Below are 14,847 nucleotides of genomic sequence, written 5' to 3' on the forward strand. Positions count from 1 at the left end.
AATGCCCTGCGCATGACTTCACATCTTCTACTTCAAACATACCATAACACATTTTGCCTAATCTGGGGTAACTCAATCACCATGTGATTAAGGCAAAAAGTGCATTTTCTATACTTTACCTCAACATGAAAAGAAATGGTCTGATCCACCTTCACTCATCCTTTGTGTACATTACATTTTTCTTCCTTTTTTCTTCCTAGCTAACATCCCTTGTATTGGTCTTCTTCAGTCTTCCCTAATCTCCTTTTCCCTTATGTTATACATAAGCTGCCTGTTCCCTTCTCATTTTATTTTCCACTGGTAGGCCCTCACCAGCAATTTCCAAATCAACTACTTCTCCCTGAAGATACCTTTTCTTCCCCTGGTGATTTTTCAGATTTTCCAACCACCTCCCTTTGGAGGTATTAGTATCAAATCATCCTGTAAGAGCAAGATTTCCACTCAGCTGCAAGGGAATTACATGCAGGTCAGGGGAAAATGGGAGCTGAATCTCCCTTTGGAATTTTTCTCCCCTCCCTCACAGATCTTGGTCACCCTTCATCCCACTTTCCAGACTTAGTATGTCCCTCCTTCAAAGAGGAGCAACTAAAGCCAGAACTTTCTTAAAAAAGGGAGCACTATTCAAATCACAATGCATTCTGTTTCTTCTCACACAGTAAACTAACACAGCAACCTCTCCTGAGTTATACTCTTTTCTAACAGTCTTTAGATTCTCTTTTCTAACTACAAAGGGCCAGCACATCCAGCTTTTGACCACCATCCAGAATACACATGGATATCAGATTTTAAGATCCTTATTTCAGCATAATTTCTATTCACTCAGGTGGCTAAGATATGCCCAAATATAGATGTTACACTAGTTAGGAACTAGCCCTCCAAAAGCATTTAAATGCTAGTTTGAATGCAAAACTAATTACTTGATCAAGAAGCAGGGGTTATTTCTCAAATGTACATCTTCAATAAACTTATACAGGGAAGCAGAACTGAGGAACACAAACTAAATCAGTGAGATACACATCTTGAACAAGTTATCCCATTAACTGCATCTCTATTCCAAAGATTATAAAATGGCAAGGTTCAGTTGTCTTTTCAATTTCCTCCTCGAATCATTCTGTTGAGCAACGAAAGATCTCTTGAGCCATTGCTCAAGATCCATCAAGGCAGACAGGACTAGAACAGTCCTCCTGGTCTTCAAATTCAATCCCAGTGCAGGCAACCACATCACAAAGTCCTGAACATTAGCTGATCATGTTCCTCCTTGTAAGTAGCTAGAGGTTTTTCATCACCACGCTCTTATACCTCATGCTCGCTGGGGGAAAAACACTGTTCTACTGTTCAAGTGTGTTGGTTCACGGCCATTTATACCCCTTTTGCTCATGAAGGCACTGTCTTTTAACATTCTTGTTATTTACCTTACAATATATTTGTAAGTGAAAAGTATATTCCTTTCAGACTCCTTTTGCTAGACTAAACGAGTCAGGTCTTCTAGTCTCATGTCGCATATTCTCCACTTCCACGATAACTAAGCAGGTTTCTTTCCAACTAAGACCTCCCTTCCTAGAGGTTCTGAGCTCCAAATAAGGAGCTTGGTGACCTTTCACAGTACAGTTACTTTTGTGTGATTTACTGAGGCTAAATAACGAGAATTTAATAACCAAATTATTTTTTCTAAATATACTTGGAAACATTCAGCTGACATTTTTTGTACTGGAGAAACAAGCTTAATGAGCATGAAATAAATCTAATCTTCACAAATAAATGATCTACTATTATAAAGCAGTGTGCTGCATGTACATGCTTATACAACTATACACCAAGACAGAATTTAAAACATCAGCAGAAAGAATGTCACATTTCTGTTTTAATTCAATAAACAATTATCGAAAATACTGGGAGTAATAGTCAAAGCTAAAATATCCGAATATAACTTTTACATCTGCAATGAACCACAGAGGAAATGCAACTGCATAATCAAAACTGTACCTGAGAGCCTTCCTCATTATAATGCCTTGCATTTCGGAACATGAGCTTCATATCTTCAATCATTGCTTCTTCCCCTGCATACTTATCATTACGGATGTTGTGCTCTATCATTTTTAAGTCCATTGGCTCCAAGATAATTTTATAATAATCTGGATAGTCCTTTTTGGAGGGTTTAACCATAAACAGATCACAGAGCCGTCTGCCTGTGCCTGGTTCTCGAGCTTCCAGAACTGCATTGTATAAGATTTTCATTCGTTGTTTTCGTATATTCTTCTTACTGTTAGGTTAAAAGGAAGAATAGAAAAGAAAAGAATAAATGTTAGGGGCTTATTTCCCCCACTTGCAACACTAAGATCAAAATTACATTATTTTCTACCATAAGAAAACAACCACAACGTTTTAAACACACACATACAAAGCTCAACATTAAGTCTATTCTGTAGAAACACATGCTCTTTGTGGCCCTCAAAATAAATTTACAAATAATGACAACGATTAGCCTCCTAAAGAAATCGAAAACCATTTTTAAGATATCATTTTTCTCTCCTTCACTCTGAGTTTAAGTGTTTTACAGGATAAAACAAATGACCACTTGTCAAACCTACTTCTGGGCACCTCCCAGCTTCAAGAAAAATAGATCAGTCAAGACTGAACATCGGAATCTGAGAACTCAAGAACTGGTACAAACATCAGGGAAAAAAGTCCTCAGCCACTACTTTCACTGACTACCCCTACCAAGAGCAAAGACTTAAGCTATTTATCTCAGAGTATTTCCAATCTTTTGCAGTATCAGATACAAGAAAAACAAGAATCTCAAGAATTTAGTAGAAAGAAGAGTCTGAATTGCTTAAGTATTCACCAACTACACTCAAATGAAGTTAAAAATCAGTAAAGTACCAACCCTGCAAAATCTAAGTAGAAAATGGCCACATATAAGCTATCACCACAAATGTGATAGCTGTCCTACATGAAGCAATTACAGCAGTCTTAAGTATCTGACAACAGAGCTCAGGAGGAAGATGGAGTTACGTGTGCTCCCTGTACATACCTACATGACCTATAAACAAATCAGGTATCGGAGAAGAAGGCTCGTCTTAGTAATGTATAATCTCAACTCAAATACTGCAGCATGCGTAGGAACGCACTCTCTATAAAGCACTTTAAACCCACTTCCAAATTGTAGTATCTGCAGGACTTATTCAGGGAGTTCACCTGCAACTGTTTTATCTGTAAAGACAACCCCCCCTCATCATCTTCATTTGTTCAATGTGCAAAATCACTATACAAAAAGCCAGAAGCCATTGCATCACAGTTTTTCCATCATCTGGCTCTTTTCCTCATAAACACACACATTTAAAATATAGCTACTCTGGTACACTCTGATGCCTCAGATACCTCTTGCTCCTTGTTGAGGTCGGCAAACAATAACTAATGAAACTGGATGTCGCAGCACGCGAGAAAAATCAAAATGTATTTGCTATAGCTGAAAAGCCTTTTTTGCTCATTATCTTCACTGTTGGGAAACTGTTAATCAGTGGTTCACAGTAGCAGAAGAGCAATGCCAGAACAGATACATGCTTCCCAATTTCCACAATTTAACATTTTTCCAATTTTTAACATTTAGTCCAACAAAAACGAAGCAAAAATGTAAAGCAGAAATACTGAAAGGCCTACACCAATACCGAAGATTCAAGTTGTGCATCTGATACAGAAATGAGGACATTCAAACAACTTTCTTTTGCATCAGGAGAAAACACAATTATCTTCCCAGCGGGATGACTTTTCCCTGGGTTATTAGTTTCCTTTTTCAGCAACATTTTGGAATTTTTGTCAGTGTTTCACCTTCGCTACCAAGAGCTTTTACAATCTTCCTTCACTCAGTTTCACTTAGCAAGTGAAACTGATGACAAACATTGAACTGATAAAATCAAAAGCATTTTCAGGTTCTCTTAACGCATGAAGAAAACAAAAACCGATTTCCCTTCCCTCTGAACACAGCTTTTTCCTCTTTTACTGTTGTCAGATGACAAGGCCTAACAGCTTTTTTTTAAGCTTTTCAGTATTCTCTTGCACAAGGTGATCAGAAGCAGTCTAGGGTTAAAATGATGCTGATAATTTAATTTGCTTGATTTGGCTAGCAGTTCTCCTTGAGTCTGAAGATTACAAAGACTAGCAATTTTTGCAATTTGTTCGTTACTTATTTTTATTTGATACTTTTGTCTGTCTTACAATTCTGCTGCTTTTCTTTTTCCTCAATAGCATCCCTAGATTGCATCACCTCCTGTATCCTTGTTAACTTTTTCTCTCTGCATAATTTCTAGTTTTGGTGAGTGTACATTGCTGCACTTACTTGATTGCTCTTAAATGAATCTTTGCTGACGCTTTATTTTACCTCCCTCCTCTCCCTCAACTGCTGTCATTTTGATAAAACAAAGAACTAAAAACCCAGAAGGCTGAAGGTCATAAGCAACATCAACAAAGAAAGATGCTGGCTTACAGTTTTACACTAATGGTTCCTACTGTTGCAATCATGTTACTAGAAGTTAGGAATTTATTTTGAGTGATACCATGGGGCAGACTAGAGAAACTAGTCTAGAAAGTTGTTGAAGTAAAGTACGATCACTTAGATCGAAGCTATCGCTGTTAAAGAATACATTCCATAAACCATCATAACTGCTTGCTAAAACAGTATATTTTTCAGCACCGAGATTTTGGTTTATGCTACACTCTCTGAAATAATCAACCTATCATCTTCAGTTCGTCTATTTGCTAAGTATCCTCTTTGGCCTAGCTGCTTACAAATAAGTGACTTAAAAGTGCAAATTCACAAGGGAGAGAGAAGGAGTCCTCTCATATTAGCTCCTCAAGTAGTTCAGGTCATGGAAGAAGAAGAAAAAAAAAAAATTAATGCCAGGAGACTTCACCCAATAAAAATACTTACAGAAGCAATATTATAAACTTTCAAAAGATGAATTCAACTACAACACTAATTTTAATTACATCTTTAAGTTGCTACCAAAATAACAGAAGTAGTCATACATCAGACAAGCAGTAGAAAAGATCAAAACTGCTAACAACCTGTGAAGACAGTCTACATACCAGAACCCACCCCCCTGCAAAATCCTGAAATTCATTGAAAAATGTTACAGTATTCAGTGCTATTACAGTGCCCAAGACACTCACGGAACTGAAGTCATGTCAACAACTACCAATTAGTGAGTCAAAAAAGGAAAACAAAGTCAGCAAATAGTTTATAATTAATTAGAACCAACAGTTAATGAGGTTAAGTTTCAGAGTTACAAACCCCTACATGAGTGTTAAAACAGGGCTTAATATTCTCTTTAACAAATAAGAGAAGCAGCAATGCCATGGTCTGCAGGAACTACCAAAGCGCATACCTTTTCCTTTTTGAGCTTCCAGTATCGGATGTAGCAGAAGAAATCATGCTGTCCCCATCCTCAATGTCATCTCTCCTAGCAAGCTCCTTCTTCTTTGCCTGAAGTAAGAGCAAATCCCTGAAGTCAGATTCTCTGCTGAACATTCCCAGAATAATATTAAGCATCAGCACAGATCAGATGCACAGAAGAAGATGCAGCTATGGGTTTTGGATGTGTAAGAACTAAATCACCATCAAAATATTGCCGGCGATTTATTTAATGCAAGTTGGCTGACATAAAAAAGTGGTATTATTCTTTTCAACTATCATAAGCATTCGCAAAGAATCAATTTGAAAACAATGCCATTTCAGACTGCAGCTCCTTGCTGGAACACTTTATGACATCTGAAGTGTCTTAGCACCCTCCAATTACCTGCATTTACCTGTAAACTCAAAAAACCCCACTCTATCAATTTTTTCACAACTTAATCAGACTAAGAGACTTGGTTATGTATAAAAATCATTAAGAGAAATCACAGAAGGCAGCAGCTGTACTGGGGGGGAAAAAAAAAAAAAAAAAAAAGAAATCACCCTATGCTCTTTCATTCAAGTACATCCCTTCCTAAGCACCTGTTATTAATTACTTCTGGAAACAATTTTCAGACTATTATTTAACCATTAAATGACACTACTGAACACACAAGACTATCAATAAGTTATTCACAACCAAAAAAAACCAAAACTCGTGCAAATACAGGTTTAGCTAGAAATTATTTTGGAAATGTATTGATTGGGGAAATAAATTCACACATGAAGCTATATCCTTTTGATTGTTCTACTCCATATACCTGCATAACCTGCTGCATTTTCAGTACTCTTTTATAGATGGCAGAGTTGGGAACATTGTAGCGCTTTGCATTTTCAAACATCAGATTCAGATCACTCTCCAACTGATCTAAAGTTTCATATTCATGGTTCTTCAGCTTGGTTCTGTGGAAGAGACAAATACACATCAGTTACTCCATATGCATTACGCACTGCAAAATAATTCTTTAACATCTGCATTTCTCAYGGTAAATCAATATCCAAAGAGCTCTAATTGCAGTAATGTGTTATATTTTTCTGATGCTGCTGCAGCAATATCTTTCAATGGTAACTATGTTTGGCAAACATCTCTTTTTAAAGAACTATTTTAGTAATTATGAAAGCTGCCCTCTTGAAAGGCGTGCAGACTGAAGTCCTACTTCCGTGTGCAGAGGAGATGTGGCACAGACGAGGCAGCAGCACAACTTTCTGAGACCACTCCAGCGTGCCTCAGCTACGATCTATAGGGACTGTATACGGTGTTAATGGGCTCTGTTAGCTCCATGCAGTCAGGAGCTCTACCTTCCCACACAACGTCAATTCCCGTTCCCTGCAACGAGAACTGAAAGTGCCCAACACCTCTCACATTAAGACCCTCCAATTTTTGCCTTCTGTTTGAACTGCCTGCTTGTTGACTGGCGCTTCACGTAAAGTGCTTCATATGAGATCAGTTTAAAAAGGACTAACAAGAAAAAAAAAGTTGTTTTTCATATGCTAAACAGAGACGAATCAGAGTGCATCTACTTTACAAGTAACTTGATGTTTTCTCTCCTGTTTCCTTATACAAGTTGTAAAAGTTCTAGTTAACGTTTTTAAACCTTCCAACCCCTCATCAAAACACAATAGAAAACAGCAAAATGCAAAACACTATCGCAACTGCAAACTGCAAGGCAGACAAGTCACACTTTATTCCTACGGACTGCCTAGGATTCAAACACATCCTGCTATTTTCATCACACCTCCCTCGCAGCTCCCTCCCAGCCTGCTGCCCGCCGCCGTTCAGCCAGGCGGCTCGTGGGAGGGCGACTCTCCTATTTCGTTTCCACTGCACCGAGCAGAACGTGAACATGACTGACTGAGCACAAGCACTATTGCAAAATAAATATAGCAGTTTTTACTTGCAAACCTTACCCTCCCGTTCGGCCTTACGGCTGAACCGGCAAACAAAGAGCAACAACTACTCTATTCAATTTTTGTTTAACGAGACTCTTCACCGGTCGGCCAAGGGCGAGGAAGTCATGGTTTGATTAAATAAGGCACAGAGCTACAACTGTTACAAAAATTACTGAGAAGCGAATATATATTTCACGACAACTTTATCGAATCATTTTCCAGGAAACATCCAGCTAACTGCATGTCATCAGGATGCCAGCTCCTTACTCAATGTGAAATATTTCTTTCTGATTTCTTTTGGATTTGAAGCACTAATGTTTCCTCAATGTCTATGAGAGAAGTAAAAAACAGCTTTGAACAAGTATCGTAAATATAAGATGGGAAGAAAACTACTTGTTGTCATTATCAATTAAAATTAGTCACTTGAGGTCAATACATCCTGTTAAGGCTTTAGGGTGTCTGTATCTTGCTAACGTCTGTGTATTATTTTCTAATTAATCTTTAATACTTTCAACAGAAGCAACAGCTTGTCAAAGGCTTTTCCTGTTCGGCTTCACTCACTGGCATTCCAAAGGAGGGGAGCTACCAAGGTGATTTTCATTATGCATTTGTAAACAACAACAAAATTTTAGTACCAATTAAAACGCCACACACCAAAGTCAGCCTCCATTTGCACCTTGTGAAACTCAAATAACATTTATTTGCCTATGCTAGCAGATGAGTGACTGGCATTAAAATAAATAAATAAACAAACATTAAGCTCGGGATTTTTTTTTCCCCAAGACCACTAGCATGTGATATATAGACTCAAACACTAAAGATGTAAATGCTGAATGTTTCCTGCTCTTGTCATTTTTCTGGTATCGAACACTGCAGGCCACGTTACATCTGCTCAAGCTGATCAGAGCATTGCTTAGCACAGAAAGCAAGACGTATATCGTAAAACACACGCACGTAATGAATTGCTGTGGTGCAACAAAAATACTGACCAGCCTGCTGTCACAGACCTCCAGAAAATAAGAGCTTGTTGGTCTTAGAAAGGCTAATACACCACTAACCTAACATGCAAGACAATGTGGGACAGAAAGGCATATAAAAACTTGCACCAAAAACCCCACAATAAGCCCTGTTTTATCAAAGATGACAAAAGTGAGGTTTTTCCTAAAGAGAATGACTTAAGAACATGCTAATCTGCCAAGGCAGCAGGGTAACTGAATGCGTAAACAACCAGTAACTTCCTTGTTTATTGATGCTATCATAAATGTTTGCAAAGCAGATTCAAACTTTCAAAGCATCAATGGAAAACAAAAACAATGTCTAAGGACATGCAATTCTGCATCTGCAAAAAAGGTCCCCAAGCCATCTTAATTACTTAAAGAGATAGAGAATAGGAAGGAACTCAAAAAATAAGTCCTGTGTGGAAATCAGTTAAGGAGTACCACTGGAAGGAGATGCTGACAGACAGGTCTTTTCCTCCCCTTGGATGTAGATGGCCTCCGAAGGTTTTGTTTACAGGTCATCTCCTTTCTCAGACAGGAGTGACAACTGATATTGATTGAGATGCAGAGATAAGTTCCACTTTATTTGCTGTATTACCAGAAGTATTTAAATTATAAAGCAACATAGGCTTGACGAGATGATCATAATTATTATAAATTCTACTTGAATAATTAATGTAAAGGCAACAAGAGCCACCACAAATTGGAGTTACAGGAGAACTTCAGCATGCTGCACTGCACTGGAATGTAAAGTTTAGATTCTCATGTCACAGGTGGACGTTCAGCAGGATATCATTGGTCTTAGGGATCATACTTAATAATTTTGTAAAATTTAATAAAAAGAGCAGCTCTTGTGAGGGACCTAGCACTTATGTATTGGATAACAGAGCACATTCTGCATGTTCCTACGTTATTTCCTGACTATTCCTCCAGCCACTTAATGACAGAATGGCATTTAGCCAGCAGCTTTATGTTCAGAGTAACCTCCACACCATGCACTTTAACCACACCTCAAAGTCAGAACCTTAACAGTGTGTCATGCCTTTCATTTTAAATATCTTATTTTTTTCTCACAGCTTTCTTTTGTCCCGTTTGATTTGTTTGCACCTGTTACCTCCATGCTGCTGAAAGCGGTTTGAACAGAAAACCCCTTCCTCCAACTATGTCATTGCGGCACCGAATTAAGACCTTCTCCTAAAAAGGACACAAGTACAGGTTTTCAAAAGAGCAAGTCGGGACAAAACTAGCAGGAAACTAACACCATCTGCAGGATTACCTCCCACATCCTAAACTAGTCTGGAATCAGCATGCAGCTCAAGTGACTGAGGTTCATAACGCTCATAAAGTGATCAAGACTCTGGGACAGATAAAATGAACACCTCATTAAAAACAAAATGCTTTCAGTAAGCTTTAATTAATTTTTAAGAATTTTTCTGCATTTAAACACACGCAAATCCCCGAGATACATGATTGGCTGTAAAATTTAGGGAGACAGCCAGACTGGGGTAGGGCAAAGAGAGAAAAAGGAAGAAGAGTTAAAAGAGAATGCGTGGCCACCAGTTCGCAGCCTGCTCTGGCAGTATAACCTAGCTGTCCAGCTGCCAAAGCAGATGCAGAGAGGACTCTGGAGCTCCAGGCTGGACTCCACCACCTTCAGCTTTTCACTAGGACACTTAACTTTTCCGTCCCCATCTGTGAACAGAAGATATGCTCTTTGTACACATATTTCATAAAACCAACAAACAACCCCCTGCTCCGACACACACACTAAGGCATGGCAATATTTTGAACATCTAAAGACATGTTTGAAATATCAGTAAAACCATGTGTGCTTCAGATTTCCCTAAAGTACATCAATTAAGCATACATATGCATGATTTGAAGGCTTTTTAGTCATAATAAAAGGTGAAGATTATGTGGTGATTTAAACAGTAACTGAATTTTAGATTTTGCTAAAACAAGGCAGACTATTATAAATACCGCACTTTAACTTATGAGCTACAAACACTATTTCTAAAAAGACTGTCTGTACTTTTCTATTTTCTAAGCCGTCAGGCAGTGAGAAAAAGTCATCTTTTTCTAACACACTTTATACATCTGAGTGCCATTCCTGTACTACTCAAACAGCCAGGTGTACTCTGCCTATTTTATAAGAGAAGTTGAAACACAGCTGCCTCCCTAGGGCAAATTATCTGCCTTATAACTGGTATCAGGTATATTTCCAAAGCGAAGTCTCCCAATTACATCTGTATTCACATTTTAGAGCTGACACCCTTTGCTGCCTTCAGACAAAAAGCTTCCCCCAAAACAGCCAATGCTTTCAACTTTTTTCCATCAAATATGTTTCATGCGTCTTTCAGTAAAAGACACTTTGCCAAACCAACAGCTGAAACAGCTGTACTAAAACATGTAAGAAGAAAAAGTTTTAGAGTTACTGACGACAGTCAGCGTGACATTTGCGTTATTTGCTCCCGAGCACATGCCTAAGGGCCTCGGATATGTAAGAACCAAGTTTTGGCACATTCTGGTTTAACAAAAGCACTGCTTATTCTACAATTACACCGAGCCGAGCAGATCCTATAACAACGTAACTAAAACTCACAGAACTACGTATTACAGCAGATTACAGACACACTGACAGTATTCGGGCCTGATCCTCACCCACTCAGGCAAACAAGACCTCTCAGTTGCAATGAAAGCAGGACCATTGCTTTACCAAACACTGTCACGGCCTCTCCTACAGGCTTTGTTTCCAACACCATTTAGACAATGGGCTAATAGCGCAGTTTTTTCTAAAGGGAGAAGTTTTAACAGAATGTTATACAGGAGGATACAAGACATGCTTTAGCCCATTAAAGTATTGTCAGCTTAAATAGGGCTCCTAAGCCCATGGGCGGGGAGTAGGTGGAAACCTCAGGTTGAGTCTGGTCTGGGTCACTAAGGCCTATTAAACGCACTCAGGTCTCTGACAATTAACTCCATTAGATTAGCTTATCTTTTATCCCTCAATAAAGATATCGCTCACTGCTCACTAAATAAAGACATTGCTCACTGTTCTTTTTACTCAGGTTTTTATCTAACAAATGCCTTCTGGCAGTTGATGAATCTCTGATAGTTCATAGATTTATGAATGGTGTACTGCTTTAGCACTCCACTGCAGACTAGCTACATCATGAATAACAATAATTATTCTCCAAAGTTCTACTGTGACCTAGAAGAAAAAGGAATATAATCACAACAATCTTTCCAGAAGGCACGTTGCTGAAGATAATTAATTTACAAAACAGGTCAATAAACAGCTGACTGAGTTATCAGGGCCAAGGAAAGAACGTAATGTGCGGCTTTGCAGAAGCTTCACCTCTGCTGCCCATCTAGCCTTCAGAATTATCGATACGACAACCATTCAGACACCTTACAAATGAAACACCAAGGATTATAAACCCAATGGCAGCCACCTGTGAAAGGTGATCACAAGACTGCTACAGACTGGCTTGAAACAAGAAGCAACAAAGTATACAGGAAAGATAATATATACTGCATAGGTATCGACAATATAGGATTATGGAAGTAAAAGAAACTCATGAATAGTCTCCCACCAAGTGTAACTTGCATTCTGTTTTCTTACCTGATCTGCTGCAATGAAATAGGCGTTTTAATTTGCTGATAATAATCAGGATACTTTTTCTTGGAGGGCAAATGGAAAAAGGGTTCAGATATGAGCTGGCCCTGATTATTTCGGCAACTTCTAACTGTATCATAAAGCTGGTAAAGAGGATTAGAAGTGTCCATGAAGGAAGTAATGCTCTCAGCTTCAGACTCTCCTTCTTCATAACGAGCAGCAGCTGCATAAAAGAAAGAAAAAATGGGAAACTCTCAACAGGACAAGCCAGAGCAGGGTTTTTCTGTTTGACTTTTCAAATGAACAAAGACCTAAACAGAACAAAATGCAGGCCCCTCAAACGAGGGAGCTCAGTTCCTCTCTGGGATAGCTAGATTTGTATCTCAGAAAAGGACATCTCAAACAGCTGCGTCTCCATAGCCTCAAGCTGGCAAAAAAGCACTTCATCTAGATCGCAAGCTTTCTTGTCAGATGAGACTTCAGTCACTGGTATTATACACCCTGGCCACCTATACACAGAAGTGCCGAGAATTATTCATATATGAGGCTTACGTAACAGGACTATTCAAACGCACCCTTTCTATAAAACACCCGTCTACTTATTTACCCAGTACTTGTACCAAATACCAAAAACATTTGTATAGTGAGCTACTGCCATTCAGCCATCTTACTAGTTCACTCCAAGAATAAGAATTGATAAACCATGTGTGGAGTTTTTAAAGATACTTAGCTAGTTAAACAAAATGGTTGAATTAAAAATGAATCGTTGCTTAAATATATAAAAGGTGACTTTAAAACATCTATAATCCTTTAAATCATATTAATTATATCAGTTTTTCTTAAAAGAAAAAACAGACTATGGCCTGAAGGTACACCTCTAATATGCAGCAAAAGGAAGGAGAAATAAAAAATTGTTTATTATATAACTAGCATAAGCATTTTATAATAAATGATGTATAGATTTTATAGGAGACTTTTCCACTTATCCATAAGTTATTATGCTTCAGGATTAGAATGAATGAAAGAGGTGCTATCAAGAAATAACATTTACTGCAAGTAAAAGTAGGAGACAGATTGCATGAACAGAAATACAGAAGGAATGAAGAAACTCTGGTAGCAGAAACACAGACTGGGAAGGAACGAACGGCCAACCCTTCAACTCTTCTCAGTAACACAACAGGTGCAAATCGTACCCTGCAGACGGGCATAATATATAAATCTATGTACTTTCGCACAGATAAATATTGTAGTTACATTAGCCACCTCTTTTCCCCTCCTGTGAATTACACTTTGAAGGAAAGCTGGTAGACGACACACTGGATAATTCAGTTGCACAGAAGAGAGTTCTCTAACACTCATGCCAAACTTCCAGTTAGCATTTCCATTATTGCTCAGTAGAGGCTGGCAACGTTTCAGGTTTTCTACCCAAGCCCAGTAAGGATGTATTGAAACGATGACAAGCCAGAGGACGTTCTGACCACATAACAACACAGTACTATTATTTTTCCTCTGCAACCCAACGCTGCAGATCTACGTGAGCCTATGAGGCTTACCAGACAAGTCAGATGCAAGCTAAATTAGACGCAGCCTAAAAGACAAGCAGACCTCAGTAGACATGCAAACACATTACAAAGATGATTGCTACTGACTTAGAGAAAACATTCAAAATTATCCTAAAGGTATTCCTGTATTTCAAACAGCATCATGCAACAGGCTGATGCCTACTACATGGTAGCCTGCAAAGTAGGAGCTGGACAATAACCCAGGTAGAAACAAAAGACTGGAAGTAGCACAGTATTTTCCCGTACCTAGCATATCATACTGAGTATGGAAATAAATGCTAATGGATAAGAGAATGCTAATCAGGTAAAGTAATTTTCCAAAATAGACTATGCAACAAAATATTGTCTTTGTTTCTGTTTACTCAAGAAGTTCAGATCTCTGACTGCTCTATTGAAAATTAAGAAACAGAAGATGAAAAAGCAGAACTTGTTTTTATTAAAGAGAAAAAATAACTAGAAGTGCATTTATATCCTAAGAAATGTAATGTATGCAAGCAATTCAATTCACTAAATAAGAAATGTACTTCTTTTTGATTAAATTTAAAACATAGAATACAAGACATGACCCGAGAATAAGATCTAAACAAATTAAACAGGCACTAGAAGGAAAGTGTTTATGTAATACCATAATACAGATAGAAACATTATAGTTGTATTTTCTTTAAAAGTGATGTGCCAACCAATATTTATTCTTACATACTCAGAAAATGATAAAGCCCTTCTAATATAAGTCCTGTTATCTTAAGAACTGAAGAAAAATGTGTTATTCAAACCAGCAGAAAGACAGAGAACCATCATCCTAACGCAAGAACGCAGATTCTTTAACATTCAGTAGCCCGAGGTCTCATATCCCCGTCGTGAACAGGCCAGCAGAGCAGAGTGACAGTCAGTTATTCTCCTTTCATGCAGCTGGTACCATATCTATAGTTAGCAGGTACGGGAAAAAAATATGTGGTAAACCATAACCACAAAATATGCATCATTCAACAGTCCCAAACAAAATATACTTCCCACTTTTCATCCCGCTACACCGTGACTGTTTCCTAATACAGGAACAGCTTCATAATGAAGTGATGATAAATTGACTTTACAGCAAAAGGAGGAAGTCATCTACTGTACAACTGGAACTGAGCTGTACTATCAGATATAGACCGACTTATCGCATACAAATACTCTTACACAATGATGGGGCAGGAAAGCAGCAGTGTGGGAAGTATATGAATGTATCTCTAAGAAAATTAATCCTTACTCAGCAAGCAACTTGCTTCAAATGCTGCCTCTCCTTTGTGGTCCCAAAGCACCTAGACAACAACGGATGCTCAAAGACTAACT

The 14,847-nt window shown here is 38.2% G+C and overlaps 1 protein-coding gene across 13 annotated transcripts in view; it reads right to left on the reverse strand.

Annotated features, from left to right (window-relative positions):
* Positions 1-14,847, reverse strand: part of PBRM1 (polybromo 1) — a 61,468-nt gene that overhangs the window by 30,909 nt on the left and 15,712 nt on the right. For all 13 annotated transcript variants that reach the window (XR_003256368.1, XM_026083986.1, XM_026083979.1 and 10 more), the window contains 4 exons: positions 11,960-12,176; positions 6,208-6,349; positions 5,382-5,479; positions 1,984-2,260 (listed from right to left, as the gene is read on the reverse strand). Coding sequence is in view for 12 of the 13 variants with exons in the window: in XM_026083986.1 (XP_025939771.1) it covers positions 1,984-2,260; positions 5,382-5,479; positions 6,208-6,349; positions 11,960-12,176 (734 nt within the window). In the remaining variant the exon portion in view is untranslated. The remainder of the gene's footprint in view (positions 1-1,983; positions 2,261-5,381; positions 5,480-6,207; positions 6,350-11,959; positions 12,177-14,847) is intronic.

Source organism: Apteryx rowi, unplaced genomic scaffold (assembly GCF_003343035.1).
Source record: "Apteryx rowi isolate R43461 unplaced genomic scaffold, aptRow1 scaffold_621, whole genome shotgun sequence".
Lineage (NCBI taxonomy): Eukaryota > Metazoa > Chordata > Aves > Apterygiformes > Apterygidae > Apteryx > Apteryx rowi.